General features: G+C 41.8%; 1 protein-coding gene across 1 annotated transcript in view; it reads right to left on the reverse strand.

The window, feature by feature from the left end:
- Positions 1-6,682: 6,682 nt before the first annotated feature.
- SEC61A1 (Sec61 translocon alpha 1 subunit) overlaps positions 6,683-19,583 on the reverse strand; it is a 13,104-nt gene continuing 203 nt past the window's right edge. The window contains exons 2-12 of the mRNA XM_026075513.1: positions 18,223-18,290; positions 16,747-16,812; positions 16,568-16,646; positions 15,538-15,669; positions 14,627-14,736; positions 14,275-14,428; positions 13,174-13,334; positions 12,315-12,512; positions 11,722-11,913; positions 10,090-10,166; positions 6,683-9,102 (exon numbers count right to left, since the gene is read on the reverse strand). Of these exons, the coding sequence (XP_025931298.1) occupies positions 8,916-9,102; positions 10,090-10,166; positions 11,722-11,913; positions 12,315-12,512; positions 13,174-13,334; positions 14,275-14,428; positions 14,627-14,736; positions 15,538-15,669; positions 16,568-16,646; positions 16,747-16,812; positions 18,223-18,290 (1,424 nt within the window). The 3' untranslated portion in view covers positions 6,683-8,915. The remainder of the gene's footprint in view (positions 9,103-10,089; positions 10,167-11,721; positions 11,914-12,314; positions 12,513-13,173; positions 13,335-14,274; positions 14,429-14,626; positions 14,737-15,537; positions 15,670-16,567; positions 16,647-16,746; positions 16,813-18,222; positions 18,291-19,583) is intronic.

Consider the following 19,583-nt stretch of genomic DNA (forward strand, 5'->3'; position numbering starts at 1 on the left):
TTTCTACAGCTCAAGGAAGCACTTGGCAGGAATCGCATCAGCCTCCTGCCAGAGGATTTATGAGTGAAAGGCAAAGCCGCCCTGTCAGATCTGCGCTTCATCACCACAATAACAGCTCCACAGGGTAATGCGACAACGTGGTGTTTTTTCGGATAACAGTGGTACTCTTTTTGGAAGGGCTCAGTGCTGGAGGACACCAATTTGGAGAGCCCACGCACACAGGAATGCACCAGTTTCACGGGTGAACACCAGTGGACAGGAAGAGATGACCTTCCAAGGGGGGTTAACCTCTAGCAGGCTGGGGCTTGACTCACCTACAGACTTAGAGGCTGCAAAATACCCAAGTACTTTCCAAAAATAGGATGTAGGTTGCACCCCTTAGCTCAGCCTCCTGTAAATGCTTCAGGGCTCTGCTTAGCACAGGGAGTTTTGACCCAGCTGGGTCTTCTCAGTGCATCTGTGAAACGGGTTATATAGGAAACCTGTGGGCCAGCAGAATGCTCTTCAGCATTCAAGGGAGCAGATAACTTCCAAAGTGATATTAATACAACAGAAACACTCAATGGAAGGAAGTGCAAAATCTGTACAAGCTGTTCACCATGTATTACACTACTCTTCTGCAAATATTTCCACCCCCGTGCAAATGTTTCAGAGCATTAAAATTAATGAATCCCCACATCCTGATATAAGAAAGATGCAACAGGTCGCCAGAGAGAGATTAACCAATACCCAACCATACGGTATCAGGGTGAGTCTGCGGCAGAGATGGAGCACAGTCCTGGAGTCCTTGTTCACGCTTTTCCTGTCTCAGTCCCCCAACAACCCCGTCTTCCTGCTACTGCGGAAACACAGCACGCGTTTCTTGTCCAGGTAGAAGGGACCATTAGACACAGGTAGAGTTTTCCCAGGCACAAATGGGTACCAAACAGGTGCTGAGAATCAGTCAAGCAGCAAAATAGTACCTGTCGCTCAGAACCGTTCCAGTCCCTCCACCCAAACGGGAACTGGAGCGCAGCCAGGCTCCGACGGAGCCGAGATGAACCCATCGGGGGCTGCATGCAGAGGAGAACGTTCCCCTTCTCTCCTCCCCTCCACCTCATTTCCATGTTCAAACACCGGAGGATGCCAGCTAAAGCTCAGCTCACATCATGGCTGTCCTGGTGGACTTCAGCCGCAAGAGCAAATGCAGAGCTGTCCTACTTAATCTCTCCTTCTTCCCCTACTGCCTTATTCTCACAGCCACAGGGTGCTCTTTAATGCATTTGCCTTTGCTGCAGCACAATGTTACCGGGGGGGGACGTAAGGGCAGATAGCCTGCGGGTCACTTCTGCAGAGGGACTGAAGCTCTGACATGAGCAATACCCCCTTTTGTGCATGAATCTCCCACTACAGACCCAGCCCACAGCCACACACGGAGCCTGCTGAGGACAGAGATTTTTACCCAGCTCTTCCAAGCTGTGGGCTGGAGCCCTGGCTGAATGACCACCCTTTCTTCCTAGTTCTAGAGGCTGTTTCTGCTTCGTTATATTCATACAAAGCTCCCTGGGCTCTAGCAATGTGACAGCATTTAGTGCTAGCAGACATATGAGGTCAAAACCAGACGATTTCATTATTTCTTCAATAACTTCTTCTAGAACCCCAATAGCATGAATCTGCCAGCACCACTCAGACAGATGACACATACCTGAGTTGATTTTATAGCAATTATTTTTAAGAACCAAGAATACAGAGAAATGGTTTTACCTTCCCTCATAGTAAAGTGTTAAACTGTTGATAAATCACAGGCACTCAACGCCGTGACCATCACTTAACGGGCTGCGCATAAAGGAAGCGCCCTCTCCAGAGCAGGGCAGGCGTTGTACCCGGGTATGATAGCATCACTCAGTATTTCTGCAAGAACCAAGAGAAGCACAACCATGCTGGCGCGCAGACCACTTGATTCTCTGACCTTCCTTTTCCTACAGGTTTGAGTTCACTGCTGACATACTGATTTTAGGAATAAGAACGAAGTGTAGTACTTCCTTAATTAGCTGCTCATAATTATGATGTAAAGGCACCTCTTTTGTATACATGCATGTGCAGTTTAGATCCGTGTTTCAGTTTCTCCAGAGTGAGCACTTCTTTCTGGGTGCTTCAAGAACAGACGTCAACAGAATGGAGAAGTCAAGTACAGAGATGGCGTGGTGCAGACACCATATTTGAGTCAGGACTCCTGCAGTGACCTGGGACAAGTCCTGTCCTTCTCTGCAGCAACGCTTCATTTTCCCTCCACCTATCTGACCCTTCTCTTCGAACTGTACAATCTACAGAACCAACAGTCTCTCTCACGTGTTGTAATTACAGCCGGTACCCACCAAAATGGGCTGCTTCACGCAAAACCAGTATCTCCTGCAATACAAATAACAGCTGAGGCTCCACTTCATATTTGCTGTACAACTAGGGCTCTTCTCTTTCCATCCATGAGATACCCCTGTCACCACTCCCATTTAAGGATTGTGCAAAGTTCCAAGTATCCACTACAAAAAGCTGGATACAAGAGTTTAAACCTCAATAAAAATGAAAACCACATACCTCAATTGCAGAAAGTTGTGTTAGCCCCCCTGGCTCATGTTATTTGGTTTCATCGTTAAATTAGATAAATTTTATCCCAAATTTGGCTTGCTTCCGCTAGCCTGTACTGCTCCAGAATTGCAAGGCACTAAGGCAATAAGAGGGAGGCCTTTTTCACCCAGCTAAAGAAACTAGAGTCCCCTCCATAAATCTCTCCTCCTGTCAAGCGTTATGCACAGCAAGAAGAGCCAAGTTAAAAACTGCTCCTCTTAATTAAAGGTCACCAGTTCGAGCTCCATCCTCAAAAGCCTGAGAGAAATAAACTCCTTTTCTGAGCATCTTTAACAGACAACATTTCCCTATCTCACAAGTTCTTCATCTGCAGAAAACAAAGGAAACTTTGTACAGGGGAAAGGGAGCACAAGGTCAGTCTGGGATATCACGGATAAGCAAAACATCAACTCCTACAGCACACAGATGTTCTTGGCTTTCTCCTACTGGGGAAAGGCCCAGTACGTAGCTGCCCCTCTGCCATCTTCATCAAAATCCCATTAGCACAATGCACTCACAATTTGTTGTCAGTAGTCAGCAAAATCCTGGAGCTCAAGAGTGCGCTTAGACGTGCCCAGATTTAGGCACAGGCCCATCACACCAAGGCATACTGGCCTCACAAGGACACATCTTCTCACTGCCTCAGCTCATGTTACTTCTCCCCACAATTCCTCCCCGGAGCTGCTGTTTCTCACCACACCCCACAGTTCACGCTCTGCAGCTGAGCTCTGACATCCCAAATCGTAGTATAAATGACCACCAGCGTGGCCAGGATGAGCTTTGCTCTAGGTACGTTAGGCACAGTTCTGCAGCCCTTTGGAGTCTGGCAACAGCAACAATTCCTTGCTCTCTTGTTGCCAAAAATAAAGCCATTTAAACTAAAGTAAAGTTCATGCTTACATAGTGATTTTAATCATGCAAGATGCTCTGCTCACTCGTTTTCCTGCTCCTGAATATCTGGAGTTGCCTTTTTCTTCTATAAAGTTTCACAGCACAGGGAGGTATACAGAAGATACCAGAGCTGTAAGAACACCCCCAAAATGCTGAAAAATAAAGTGGGTAATACCCATCTCGTGTTTCAGATAGCTGATATTCCCCCAACAGTGCTCACACCATTTGCAAGCCATCCACTCTAGCTTAGCCTTAATTTGTGAGAAGGGGAATCCAGGATAATATATGTGCAATCGATCCTGATTTCCCCCAAGGAGATACAAAAAAGTCTGAAACGCAGCTTTTTAAACATTTATACCCCAACCGTATCCCTTCTGTTTTATTTGTCCCTTCTGTTTTAAGCTCTCAGGAATAGGTATTGCTGGAAGATTCACTGGCTCAGTCTTCTCCAGCAAGAAATATCTGGGAGCAGGCATCCCACGTCTGACCTTGACAGCCTGCTCCGCGATGACAAAGTGCATCGTGTCAGTGCTCGTTCAGTCCCCAGCCCCTTGGCTACAGCTGCCAAAGGAGGTGCCAATCGTCAGGGTATTTCCTTTCTGCCAAGTGCTGCCAGTTTGGCTACCGTTGTGTTAGCAATAGCCAGAGGATTGTGAGGACCTGGCCCAGAAAAGAGTTTCAATTTTAGCAGCTCCATCCAGTCTCTTGTTATGAAACAACGGCTTAAAGCCTAGAGGACTAATTAGGCCCCAGCTTAGAATATTGGTTTTGTTTTTAAATGCCTCTTTTCTTGCCTTTTTCCCAATCCCATAGACTGTCTCAATCTGGGTTTAAATTGCATAGCGGTATGCAGCAGATTAAGCGGCTGTAACAGCAGCTGCTTCTGGGGCACCTGGCAGCTCGGAAACGTCACCAGCGCCGAGAGGAAGAGGAGATCGGTCTCAGCATCCCGGCACAGAACGGCCTCAGTCCTGCTCCCGGGAGCGACAAAAAAGATAGCGGTGAAGCCCGTCCCCAACTTTTTACACCCTGCGACAGCGGCAAAGGGAAGAGCGCGCGCAGGCGGGCGCCAACGGCAGAGGCACACCGCCACCAGGCGGGCGGCTGCTCCCGCCAGGCCGGGGGTCCAGGCCCCAGCCCCCCGCACAAGCCGGCTTTGTTCGAACACCTGCGCCGCCGGCCGCACCGCTGGGATGGTGCCAGTGATGCTGCTGGCCGCAGGTCGAAGCGCGACTTTTCCAGGCGGGAAGGCGGCGAAGGCCGGGGTGGCGCGGCAGAAAGCTGGCAGAGGGAGCACCCGGAGAAGCGGAGCAGGCAGGCCGGCCGAGCCGCATGCCAGATACGAGGGCTTCAGAAATGTCACCAGTCCCCCGCCCTCGCACCCTTTTTATGCGGGTGCCCTTCTTGGCCGGTGAGAGCAGCCCGCAGCCTGGGGCGCGTTTGCAGAGAGGTACAGCGGCCGCCGAGCACCCGAACGCCCAGGCAGCGCACAGAGATGCAGCAGGAAGCGGCTTTAGCATTGCAGGCAGCGAGGGCCGATTGCAGACCTGTCACTTATGTCACAGCCGGGCGGCAGGCAAACAACAGCACACACAGATCTGCATGCAGCTTCCCAAAGCTGGAATAAAACTATAGGCCCCTAAAGCTTATTATTCCTGGCTGCAAGAGGGAACAACTTGGAAAAGCAGTTACTAGGTCATTCAGCTTCCTCCGTTATTGAAAGCTCGCTGATAAATCTATTGCGCAGATCATCTCAGTAACGGGGACAAGGTTGTCCCCAGGAGCATTCAAGGGAACACAGCTGTGAAATGTTTCACAGAGTAAAGCAACAATCTTTATTGCTGCAGCCAAAAGGAAAATGCTTAAAAAGAAAAAAATAAAATAAAAATCACACACACCACCACACGAAACGTTTGAGAAGCTTGGCAAACAGTGTGACCTTTTCCTCTCAGAACTGTATGGACATGGAGGTAGCAACTCACTTATTCCTAGGGCCTAAATAAACTACGGGATTTTTAAGTGGCAGTGTGAAATCAGATACCCATCACATAAGAATTATGGTTCCAAGTTATAATTCTGAAAAGGCAGCGCTAGAGAGGGGAGGAAACAAGGAAACTTAACACACATATGTTCTACCCATTAAAATGGGGGTGCCCCTCCCTGCCCACTGAGAAAAGTAAATTTAAGCTTAAAAATAGAAAAGTATCAGTCAGAACTGTTCGTGTGCTTTATTTAAGTGGCTGCAGCAAAATAAAGCCTATTTCATCTATGTAATTGACATTAAACCATTTCAAATGAAATTCTTTACCTACTTCCAGGTATTTAGTGAAAGCAGTGCTGTGCAGACCAGCTCTCACATGAAAGCTACAGTGCAGGAAAATTGGGCTACGTAGAGAATTTCACTTAAAATAGTACCAACAGCAAGAGGATCTTAAACTTCGCCTTGGTGTTGATATTTTAACTAGCTGCCTTGTGGATAACTCCTCAATCTACAGTAATTACAAAATATCCCTACAGCAACCACTGCTATTACTAATGCAAATTCTTGGGGGGAAAAAAATGCAGCAAGGGGAAAAAAAAAATAAAGTGTCCCAACTTACAGAAATTAAGCTGTTATTTAGGATGACTTCACACATGACAGAAGTCTAGGCCATACTACTTACAAGCAGTAGCAGTATTTTCAGAAATTAGTTTTTAAATATCTACTTCAGGAAGTAGGCATCATTTTTCCTTACTCCAACCTGAGTTTAAAAACTCAGAGGGCAGAAATAATGTTGGGATATTGTCAGCACTCAAGTTATACTACTGTATTTAATATCTCATTATTACTGTCATGCTACCAAAAAAAATTAGACGGGCACGGTACTTGATATGGAGACACTTTTTTTTGGTCAAACTGACATTTCGTTACCTTACTCTCCCACTATTTACTTGCACATCTTCAGCACCTTTTAAATTGCAGCTCTTCTGGAATACAAATGCACCGGGTAAATTCAGAGTAGCGTTTAAGGTGTTAACAACCTATCGTTGAGAGAAGGCTTCAAAGCAAGAACATTTTTTCTCTATTTTATATTGATACTCTCAAAACAGCCGTTTCAAGAGGGATCAACTTTTGTAATCTTTTAGCCAGGGAACAATGTTCTACAACTGTTAGAATTGTAACAATATTCAAAGCACTGAAAGCCAAGCGTTAGCTCCAAAGATGTACTTTATTTCATTATAAAGCAGATTGTTTAGGCATTATTTCTTTTTGTGAACATCCACTGGGAACATCCATCCTGATCAGCAGGTCCTGCTTTGAGGACATAGCTGCTTGATAATAGACAAAGATTCCAGCACTAGACAGCAAAAATACAGATGCATAAAACAAGTGCTGCTCAGACGCTCAAGAACCAATGGTCTAAACTGCAACTCATTCAAACTGATATGACATGACCAAAAACACAAGTACAGCTCCAGCCCTGCCAGAACTGCATGCCCAGAAGTGAAGTCCTCTTCATTTCGAAAAGATTTGTATTGGTCTTCCTGGAAAAAAAAAAAATCCACCCCCAAAACAAACAAATGAACAAAACACACCGCACTCCTTCCCTCACCCTTCAAAGTCACTTTTGAACTGCCCCTAATTTCACATCAAAGGTTGTGCTGTGGCATGCTACTTTATAAAAGACAAAGGAAAACTACAGAAGGTAGCATGAAGTAACAGTGAATACTCTGTAGAGACCATTTCATGGATACTTTCTCCTGGCACTTGTGCTCCTTTTCCGATTCTGATCCTCATCCAGGAGTTTCATTTTTATTGATAGGTGTCTGTCATACAGGATTCGCAAAAATTCTCATGCATTTGGTATTTGAGCTCAGTGCATTAAAACAAGGGCTTCTGGATGTCATCTGTGCTTCTTGGGGAACATAACAGGAAGTCCCATCGCTCCAAGCAGAAATAATAATTTACATACTGTCAGCACAACATGGCAAAAATGCACAGAAAGTCATGTTGATGCAGTGTAGAGAAACATTCCACTGTTATCACTTCTCATTCTGGTTTCTACATTGTCCAATACTGATTGAGGAAAAGTGTATTTACAAGACTCATACGCAAATATTTGCATTTGGTCCTAGGCACCTGATTAATATTGACAATCTAAATTAAAATGGAAAATTAAGGATTATTCTGGTCCATTAAAGCCTTTTACTGTAATTTTTTCAATTTGATGGCATGACCCTGAAAAAAAGAAGCCCCAAAGCCTTTTGACAAAGTATTTTTATACCCACTATTCAAGTCAATGAAGCTACAGGACAGTAAAGCCTTCTACATGAGCAATAACAGGAGTTACCTGACAAGGGTCTCATCTCTAGAATTACAGAGAAAAAACTGAGACAAGTACACACATTCTTTTTACACTCCTCTGTGGCAACGGTCTCAAAATTCACTAGATATGACTAGTCAGACAACATCCTGATTGCTACATGTCCAGAATTTATTATTGACGAGAGAAACTTAGCTTTAGCAAAGGGCATAAGGAGATTTGCATCTAAACAACTGTAACATCCATTTCTGTCAGTTAGTATCAGAACTAGAAGTGCTATGGCTAATGGCAATGGAAATTGTAATTAGAAGGTGGTTTTTTTTTGTTGTTTTTTTTTTTTTTTAAACAAAGCTGCCTGTATTACCAAGTTTCAAAGTGGCAACTCTTAGGCACAGACTCTGGCAGAATCTAGATTGACCTGAGTTTTCTGCTTCTGGAGGAGGGGTGGTGGGAAAGAACACATTCTGACTTTTAAAGAAAGCTGACAACAGTCTCAAGCCAATATTCAACATCTGACAAGGCCTAGCTTAGTAATTATAAGACAAGACATTTGGAATTAGAGATATAATTTAGTAAAAAGAAACAACTGCCTCCCAAATCTGCCATACTTGAACAAAAACCCCACAAAACTGAACATATTAAACATTGTGCTTACAACCATAACTATGGAACTCAAGCATTAGAGGGAGAGATTTTTCTCACCACTACTGCAAAGGAGCTGCAAACACAAGTTAAATGCAAAAAATCCCTTCCAAACACACAATCCTCCCCATAACTATTTATTAAAACCTGTGAAGGCTTCAGGTATGCTCGTTTTTGAAAGGGGATGAAACAAAAATGGAAGAGTCACTGAACTAAATCCAGTTCAGAAAGCTGATTTTCCTAACACATAATTAAAAAACAATTTTCTTTAAAAAATTTTTTTTGCACATTTTTCCCCAGCAATTTATAAAATGCGAACAGTATGCTAGAAAAGTTTGAACATAAGGGAATGCGCTTTGGAAACATTATTAAAATACATGTTCCTATAGAATGACATACTCAAGTTTACTTCTTTTCACCTGACTGGATATTTCAAGAATGTTCCTCCCCTCTTCCTGGGTCCATGAGAAGCTACATTTAGAAAAGAAGAGCTCCCATACTTCCAACTTCACTCTGTTCCTTTACAAAAATTTCAAAGTACTGATAAATGATAGTGACGGCAAGCAAGATTCCAGTTCCAGACCCAATTGCCCCGAGGAAGTCTGCCAAGACAGAGAGGGCGCCAATACAGAGACCACCAAATGCAGCAGCTGTAGGGATGTACCTGTAAAACACAAAATGAGAATAGAAAAGACACCATTAGACCTCGCTCAGGATATTAGAAACGTATTAGCAGTACATTTGTGGTGGTTGGTGGTATACGGGAACTATGGAAAATACACAATTTGGAGAAGCAGATTTTTCACAGAAAACCAACCCCACTGAGAACAGGAAGAGGACTATAGAGATCATCTAACTGGGTAGTTGAAAAAAGACTGAAGTTATTAGCTGAACAGAAAAATGTCAATGGCAGAATACCCTCTTCTCTTCCGGGTCCAACAATCCAAAATAAGGCACATGTAATAGTGCTGATACATCAGGTAAGGAAAGAAAAACTCAATTTGACTGGAGAGAAAAATTGCTAAGCTACAGAAAAGAAAATATTTCCATTTTCCATGTAACTGAGCACTAAGATGAAATGCATTGCTACTAACTCTCCAAGTCATTCACAGATGACTGAAATCTAAAGCTGTGATGATTCTTCAGTAATATGAAGGTTGCATGAGTCCTACCCTGCAATCAGAAAACTTAAGAGACAAACCCCTGCCTATCTCTACATCCAGTAGATTTAAGAAGCTGTTGTTTTTTTTTTTTTTTTAAAGGAAGCCCAGTGTGAAAACAGACCTCTTAAGACATATTAACATATTAAGAATTACTGTAAAAGTTCTTGTGCATCAGTTTCAAGTAGTCAATTACATTTAAACCCTCACTATTAACTATCCTGTAAAAATAAGTATAAAAATGAAAAAGAACAAAAACAGGAGGAAAATAAAAGCCCTAGAGCTTAAGGCACATTCTCTAATTGTAAGAGAAGAGCAGGCTGTACTGTGTAAATCCAGCTAATAACAAGAGACAGTATACTATGTCTCAGGCACATAACACAGAAGCTGAAAGAATATCCATGTTTTAGCATCTAGAAAATGGAAGCCAAAGCAAAATGTGCACTGTTTCCCCATAACACTTTGCATAGCCTGTGAAATGTGCAGCTCACCTGTTTAGTTCATGTACCATGGAGGTTTCTCTATGGCCTCGCATTACCATTTGCTGTTCTTTTAGCTGTTTGGCAACCTGCATTGAAGCAAGAAACGGAGCAAGTTTAGTGTCATTTGCCAAGGCCATAAAACCAAGTAGTATGTGAAAACAGAAGCAAGAGACTTCAGCAAAAACAATTTTTATATTAATAATTTGACTTTATCCAATATTTTATGTTTGGATGGACTGCAGTCATAGGCACTTCTCCACACTGTCAATTATGCAAAGCTTTTGCATAATTCTTGTCCTATTGTGAAAAGAAAAATCTGGAAATTGGCAGGCTCTCATACATATAAGCCAATTCCCGTTTTGTCACCTACCCTGTACCGGTTAGGGTTTAGTACATGTTAGCAAAACAATTCAGCTGAGCTAACAAGTATTTGTGGGGCTGTATTATAAATCATGCAGCTTAGAAAGAAAACGCTTTTGGAACATTATTTTAAAACTGGATTAGTGCAATTGTACAGGGTTACAATAGTGCCCTGCAAACACTTTATTAACCATCTGAGGGGTACTGAAACTCCAGCAGGGAAACCTCTTAAGCTGCTTGTCTCTGAATCCAAAGTACTGTGTAACCATGCACATCAGGACAGTTAAGTTACCACTTTTCTACTACGTTGTGAACATTTAAGCAATGATTTATCAATTTTTGATGTTGCTTAACATGAGCTTAAAATCCTTTTCTTCAGCATCAGGAAAGTGCATTAAAGGGTTAAAAGTTGTTTGTTGGTTCATACTGAAAGAAAACCTAGCTATACATGGCTGTGTCTCCCTGCGTGTCTGACAACAAGCAACTAGATGCAAGTCCAAAATAAGAGTGCTCACGCTGTTACAGTAACTATGCAACAACTATTACATGTTTGTTAAAGAATGGACTAAAACCATTCCATACGGCTGCCAAACTATTTCCTACACAAAACCACACAATACAAAAAAACCCATGATGACAACTACTTTCCATTTTGTTTTCCAGTTCCAATTTCAGAATGAAATAGAGGCTGAATATCAAATATCCTATAACAAATAAAGTTTTGAGTGACTAGGCACAGGTACACTAACGTCTGCTCTCTCAAGACAGAAGTAACTTCTAGTTAACCTTCCCCAAAAAGAAATGAAGATCTCCTTATGCCAGACATGTATTCACATTTTACCTACTAGTCCTTAAGTGGTGCCCTGCCTTGCACACAATGCAACTGTCGTTAGGTGCTAAAAAAGTTTCCACCTTTCATGTTACCTTGTCTTCTCTCACACTGATCAGATGTCATGCAGTAATGTCAGAAGCTTCCTCATGCCAGTGAAAGCAATTATGTTTTTCGGGGTTTTGTTGTTGTTGTTTATGAAAAAAGAGTAAAGAAAGTGGGGCAAAAATACCCTCATTCTAACCTTCATCTCCCCCCTCAACAAAAGGATTTTTGCCTTTTATTTGTAAACTGTTCTGGACCAAAAAGAGCTAAGTTTCTGTTTATACAGATGATAAATAAAACTGACAAGATTACCAGAACAATAGCCATTTCAGAAGAAAGGCTATATTTCTTTTACAACACTGTTTCTATCATGTATTTTCCCCCCACCCCATTTTTTTTAAACTTACGTCTTTGGCAGAGGAGCCAGAGACTTCAATCCACGTCTTGGAGAAGAAAGCACAGGATCCCAACATAAATACAATATAAACAACTGCATGGACAGGGTCTTCTAACACTGAAGAAAAGGACTCCGGAGGTGACAGATAATAACAAAGTCCACCAACTGGATAAGCACGAGCCGGGCCTCCAGCCGATGTGTCCTAGAAGAAGGAAGCAAGTGGTCACCAATTTTCTCACTATTTCTTAGCCATTAAGCTAAGCCTGGGTTTATGCATCACCTCCATATACTGAGAGTATCACTGCAGCAGCACACAAAGATTCAACTTTCAGCAGCTTCTAATGTGGAAATGGAATACAGCACGGAAAAGCAAAAATACACAGGTCGGCAGAGAAGAGCCCAAAGTAAATGGAGACAGAACATCAAGACTCTTCACAAGTCTCATACTCTATCATCAATTTAAACAAGTTACTAATCTAGAAGTTTCAGTGTACAAGATCACCTGTAGTAACAAACTTTAATGTTTACACAGACCATCTCTTCAACTAAGCATTTTAATATGATTATTACAAAGCTGTATGCAAGACACGAGGGAATACTCACAGACCAAGTGCCCAGTAGGCTAACCAGTAAGTTGCCACTGAAGCGAGCAGAAAGCATCTGGGAGATGACGTACAAATTGGACACAAGGGCAGACTGAAGAATAATAGGAATGTTGGAAGTGTAGAACAGCTTGATAGGGTAGGTGTTGTACTGGCCACGGTAGCGAGCAGATTTGATAGGAAGATCCACTCTGAAGCCCTGAAAAATTTTCCAAAGAAAAACCTTATTGTATCCTGATGAGCTGAACACATACCATAGGTCATCAATTGCAAGCACAAGGCCTTAACAACAATAAAAAATCCACAACGGTTTTCATCAAGTATCACATACACTACCTAGAGGAACTATCCATGTGAACAGTTTTGCCAAGGCCCTGGAAACCTGCAGGGTTGTCTAAATTCACACATTTAAAAGGTATGAAAGATCTAGACATTAGAAGAAATCTGAAGGTGCAAGAAGACTGAGCATAGTGTCCAGAAAAAGAAACATTAAAACTAATCAAAACCTATTTGATATTCTTCAGCAGTCTGCTGAAACAAACATTAAGAGATTCAGGCTTAAAGAGTTTAAAGTATTTTCCAGCAAAAAGTAATATCATTTGGGGTAAGGTATTATTACATATACACATTCATCTGTTCTTTCAGAGACCAAAGGAGGTCTCAAGTCTTTGAGTGGCTACAGTAAGTGTGGAAACTGATTAGGAGAAGCTAATGTTAAATGAACATCTAGATGTTGCAGGCCCAAAAGTGAGTCTTCTGAATGCACTAGAAGATAAAAATGTAACTTCCTGTAGAATTAAGCAGAATATTGATTTATTTCTATCACAAAGAGTTTTACAACTCTGTTGATTCCAACTGACCTGGAAATAGATTACGATAGCAAAGACAAAGATGGTAGCAATCAGGTTCATGAGGTTGGGGAGGTTCTGACGGTAAAAGGCCTCACGAAGAGCTCTGACTTTGTCTGTACGAGTAGCCAGAAGATGGAACAGAGCAATGATGGCTCCCTCAAATTCCATGCCTTGGAACGGAAAAGAAAACCAAGTTAGGCATGCTATGGTGTCTCCAAACTTCAGTGCTTTGTCCCATTAGGCATACTTCTGAAATACAGGATTCAGAATGTGATTGCCGCAATCTTTCTCATCTTGAACATGCTCTGAGGTTTACCACTGTCTTCTTTCATATCAATTACATTAGTACCAGGAATTTTTGGAAATCCCACTGTAGTGGCCTAGAAACTAATCACAACCCCAAAATCAAATGGGATGACTATTGATCTCTGGAAACATTGCTATTCACAAAGTCATTGAAAAAAATTTTTTTTTAAAGATAGAGACAACATGCTTTATGGTATCATTCATGGGGAACCACTAGTTATTATTTGTACTACAGCAAATGCAGTAACCTCGCTTCCATTTTCTACCTTACAGTACCTAACAAGATAATCTGTTAGGTTTGGACAATAAGGTCTTTGGAACAAAGAGTAAGAAATTCAAGGAGTAGAAAGAAATAGGTGATATTTGTCAATAAATTAGGCAGCAGCCTTAATACAGTAGCAGTCTACCACTATAAAGTTGTACTGGAGGCATTGTAAGAAGTAGCATTCATAAAATACCTTATGAGATAATAANAAAAAACTGTGCACTTGTACCCTGCATAGGAGCACTTTCTGCATAAACAAGATTCACTGCATGGCAACTACATAACTAAGATGCCAGAAACATTTAAGTTATCATACTGCCAAAAAAAAAGTTTTTTGCTCTCATGGAAAAAAGTAAGACTTTTCTGCAACTGAAATAGTTGCATTTTAAGTGATCATTGTACTGTCCTACATAAGACTGTAAAGAGCTGAAATTACCAAAGAATATGAAGGCTATGAATTTGAAGCTACTTGGTTTATTATGCTTCAGGCTATACTTCAATCCTACTGCAAGTAAAAGGAACGGAACATGCCACTTTACCTCGTCCCGTGTTCACAGTAGTGGGGCTGAAGGCCTTCCATACAATAGTCTCACAGATATTGGTGGCAATAAAGAGAGAGATGCCAGAACCAAGACCATATCCTTTCTGTAGGAGCTCATCCAAGAGCAGAACTATCAATCCAGCAACAAAAAGCTGCAGAAGAGAAACACAGCATTACTCACATCCCTTCTTGATTTGTTACAAAGCTTGTATTAAAACACAAGGAAAGACTACAAATGAGGAAGCAGACACACTGATTTCTTTTCTCTACACGTGAGGCAAGCAACAGTCCAAGAGGCTGCTTTTTTGACCCCTTCAGAGCAAGGATAAGAACGTGGGACTAGAAATTACCTGAATTGTGATAAGTAAGCAGATACCAGCACCCATCTCAGATGGGTCTCCATACATTCCAGTCATTACATAGACGATAGACTGACCGATGGTAATGATCATTCCAAACACTGTAGAAAAAAAAAGTATGTATTTGTTCTGCAGATTTATGCCAGTGGGCAAATCAAGAAATATATAAGCACTTATGTTTTCCTTCCCAACTTCCTATAAAAGTAAGTCACAAGACATTTAAATTCAAGGGCAAATTTAACTTTGTTGTCTAAAATCTGGCACTGGAAATAACACAAACACTTCAGCACAGAAAGAAATGCAATAGAAAAAGAGGAATAAATACACTCAGAAGCAAGTGCTTTGGGTTACTAAAGATGACTTTAAGTATTGAAAGCTCTGAGGATGTTAAGATATCACTGCAGCAATTTATGACTTACTTGCAGTAAACAAATCAGGAAGTGTTGAAGTGCAGCAACAAATAGCTGGAGAAGACTCAAGTTTATCTAAAAGCCATTTATCAAGTGAGCATATGCATCTCTTATTATTGAAAAAGAACCATTCTAGGTAACTGCAAGGCAAAAACAACTACAACAAACTTAATCTTAAGATTAACCTTTTTAGGTTAAGACTGACCAACACAGTTCAAAGGTTGGGTCTCCATGGTGTGTATATTACTTAGTTTATCTGATGAGACTACAACAGCAATACCAATTGCACAGATACATTTCCTTTACAAACCACTCTAAAGCTTAACAGCTAATGAGCTAAAAAGCAGTCAGTAAAAGACTGCTTAAATACAGAAATTTTTAGCACAACATGAACATCTGACAGTAGCATGACAGAAACCTGTTATGGTTGCTGTGGTTAGGGTTAGATACTCCAAACCATTCTCTCAGTCTCTAATATCAGCTGTTACTTACATTTCTGTGCTCCATTAAAGAGAGCTCTGTCCTTTGGGGTGTCACCAACTTCAATTATCTTGGCGCCTGCCAAGAGCTGCATGATGAGCCCAGAAGTGACAATAGGTGAAATACCCAGCTCCATCAACGTACCTGCCAGACACAGGAAGCACAATGAAAGAAAATAATGTAGTGCACCATTTCCAGTCACCTTTGAAGTTCGAAGTTTGACTTTCCAGCCGTTGTATCATGATGGAGATAATACAAAACTCCAAATCTCCATAAACGTAGAAGTTTTCAATGAAAACAGAGCTTGCTGAAGGCTAGTCTGCTAAGCAATGTAGTACTTCTCAGTACCTTAAGAACTGTGTTTGCGGGAAAGACTGCTCCTGTCTGGAACAGCTGTACCCCATAAAAAACAAATTCCTACATTGTTTTATGCCTTTGACAATTGTAATTCATATTACTATTCATTATTTTAAAATGAAGAAAAGAACTGCTTTCATGACTACTCCAAGTTGTATGCATATACACAGAACTCATCATGGCATAAACTGATTGCTATCCCAAATGACATATTTATTCAGGTAACTGTCATTGTTCTTAACTTACAACTGCAGTAAAAAGCCTCAGTGAGAAATTGAACAATTTATAGAAACGATCATGAATTCTAATCTATCGTGAGATAGACTCAAAGATGTCATCCAGAAAACTGCAACAGAAGTATATAGCTTGGAAGATGAATCAGAAAGCTTAAAAAATATACAGAAGACTGTAATGGCAGCTATACAGGTAATTAGGAATTGTCTTTCCCTTAACCCTTCCTCTTCCCCTCCCCCCCCCAAATCCTTACTTTTTGGCCTATATAATAATTATATACGTCCAGACAAACTCATTTTGTCCATGAAGCTGTGCCTTTTTCAATGCCCACATTTTTTATAGTTTGCAATATATCAAATGACTTTTTCTCTCTTTGATCCTGATTTTAGCTTCTTTAAAATAGAGTGCAATGTAAGAGTAAGCCCAAAACAGTCCACATTACTGACCATACCTCTATTTGAAGCCAGAATCACTCTCATCCAGTAGAAAGGATCTGCTGAGTCTGATGACATGATGCCAAACAAGGGAATCTGAATTTTCAAACAACAGAGAGAAATAGGATTAAATTAAGTATAGACTTTGTAACATCCTTTCAACAATTCAGCTTAAGAACAAGGGCAAGAAACATACCTGGCAGCATACTAAGAAGATGAAGAGTGTGATAGCTGTCCATAATACTTTTTCTTTAAACTGAATCTAAGGGAAAAAAACAAAGCAAATAAGGCTGTCAAAATAACAATAGCTGGTCAATTTTCATAGTAGTTTAAGCTCATTTGATTCTCTTCTGAAATGACAAAGTATAGGACATAGTGAAGAAAATAACTAACTTTTCATCCCTTTCACACTATATAAGGCTGAGGGAAAATGACAAGCTTTACTGAAACTTTAATCCAAATAAACAAGCTTATGCAAGTGAAAAGTAATACTAGTACTTCCACAGAAATAAGCCTTACAGTTTCACAAGGAACAGTTTCTGGTGGGGAAAAAAGGCAAAGCTTATCTGAACAAACAATCTTAGTTTGGAACTTAAGAAGCAGAGATGTTCAAGTTGCTATTTTAAACTACTATAGTTCACACTCCAATATTTACTGCTTTCAACAACTCATGGCTCACTGCTAAGGCATAACTATACCTGCACAAGAGTATTTGCCAGCAAAGATACCCTTTTACAACCATATTCATGCTACAGGACATACTGGACAAGCACTCCACCAAAAATAAGCATACCTATACTGACAATTATCCCACCAGGAAAAAAAAAAAAAAAAAAAAAAAAAACCAGGGTCCTGCACCTGGGAAGAATAACCCCATGCCCCAGTACAGGTTGGGGGTTGAGCTGCTGGAAAGCAGCTCTGCGGAGAAGGACCTGGGAGTGCTGGCGGACACGGAGCTAAGCATGAGGCAGCAATGCGCCCTTGTGGCCAAGAAGGCCAATGGTATGCCGGGGTGCATGAGGAAGAGTGTTGCCAGCAGGTGGAGGGAGGCGATCCTCCCCCTCTCCTCAGCCCTGCTGAGGCCACATCTGGAGTACTGTGTCCAGTTCTGGGCTCCCCAGGACAAGAGGGATGTGGCACTACTGCAGCAAGTGCAGCCAAGGGCTACAAAGATGATTAGGGGACTGGAGCATCTCTCTTATGAGGAAAGGCTGAGAGAGCTGGGCCTGTTTAGCCTGGAGAAGAGAAGGCTGAGAGGAGATCTTATTAATATGTGTACAAATATCTTAAGGGAGGGTGTCAAGAGGATGGAGCCAGACTCTTTTCAGTGGTGACCAGCGACAGGACGCGAGGCAATGGGCACAAACTGAAACACAGACAGTTCCATCTGAACATGAGGAAAAACTTTTTCACTGTGAGGGTGACAGAGCACTGCAACAGGTTGCCCAGAGAGGCTGTGGAGTATCCTTCTCTGGAGATATTCAAAACGCGCCTGGATGCAATCCTGTGCAAGGTGCTCTAGGTGACCCTGCTCGAGCAGGGGGGTTGGACTAGATGATCTCCAGAGGTCCCTTCCAACCTCAGCGATTCTGTGATTCTCAAATGCAAACTATGCTTTAAACATCTTATATTACACAAATACAGACCTATGAAGAAAATTTCATTAACGTACCTTCCGTTCTGGCTTTTGGATTTCAGGCAATATAACACAGAAGGGCTTGATTACTTCAAGAAATTTAACTGTAAGAAAATCAGTTAAAAGACACCGTGAATACACAAAGAATGCAGGGAAAAACTCAAAGAAAATAGGATCTGGACACTTACTTTAAATGCTAAAAGTCTCCATTAGGAACAAAGCATTTTTTAATTATCTGTTCCAAATACCCCTTACTAGATACAATATGGACTGGATACAGATAAAAATTAAAATATCTTTCTACTTTCACTGATTAGGGTAACAGCACAAAAACCTGCTGCTGTTTTGCACGAGTTTATCAACATCCTTGAACTTTTATTTCATAATAGCTTCTTCTCTAGTCTGAAATTTGAGAAATACAATACCCAAGACTGCTTTTGTTTAATTCAGAGTTTGTTTGGGCCATACAGCCGAAGAATCCCTACATACTGTCCATAAGCAATATTTCAAGTTACTTTACAGAATTTCTCATGCAATGATCTCCTAGTGGAAAGGATTTACCCATATATTAGAAAAGCCAAAGTTGCCTCAGTCTTAGAAAAAGCATATAAAAAGGGGGGTTCTCTCTACAGAGTCACATATTCTCCTGTGAGGAGACACTGAAAGGCCCGATTTGGAACAGAGTTAATGCAAAACCTCTCATGACAAATCTCAGACTGCAGACATATATTTTGGACTAATTTGAATGAAAAAGCCTAAAGCAGTGCAAGAAAGCAACCAGTAGTTTCAGTTCTCTTCTTCTCTGGGGAAAGTGATAAACTTAGTGTCAGTTCTGTAACACTTTAAAGCAACATCACAGAAGTTGTTCATTTAATTTTAAACTATTAGTTAACTGAAAGGTTACACTGGTTTGTGGTTTTAACCTTAACCGAGCTGAGTTTCTCCTACATCTACTATAACGTATATATCGACTAAGACGCTTTTCAAGAGGCTAAGAGGTTCTGCCTCGAGGGAGCAGACTCTGAAGACTTGAATTCATTTGGCCTGCTTCTAAACGCCATGATCTGGAGGCACAGTTTACTCCGATAACGGTACTGATTTTTAACTTGGTGCTACGCATCTCTCCCTGCCTCGGCAAGGCAACGGACACGCTCCCACCTGACGAGAGCCCGGGGCGTCTGGACGCGGGCACACACCGAGCACCGCAGAGCAGCAACCCCCGCCCGGGGAGGTTTGTCCTGGGCGCAAAAAGAGCCTTTCACCGTGAGAAGGGTAAAACCCCCAGGGAGCCCCCCCCGGTCGGAGGGGGGGAGAGGAGCCCGGCCTGCGCGGGGCTGGCCGCGGGCACCGAGGCCCTCGGGGGAGGCAGCGCGGCCCCGCAGAGGACTCCCCGCCGC

The sequence above is a fragment of the Apteryx rowi genome, unplaced genomic scaffold (assembly GCF_003343035.1).
Source record: "Apteryx rowi isolate R43461 unplaced genomic scaffold, aptRow1 scaffold_405, whole genome shotgun sequence".
Classification (NCBI taxonomy): Eukaryota; Metazoa; Chordata; class Aves; order Apterygiformes; family Apterygidae; genus Apteryx; species Apteryx rowi.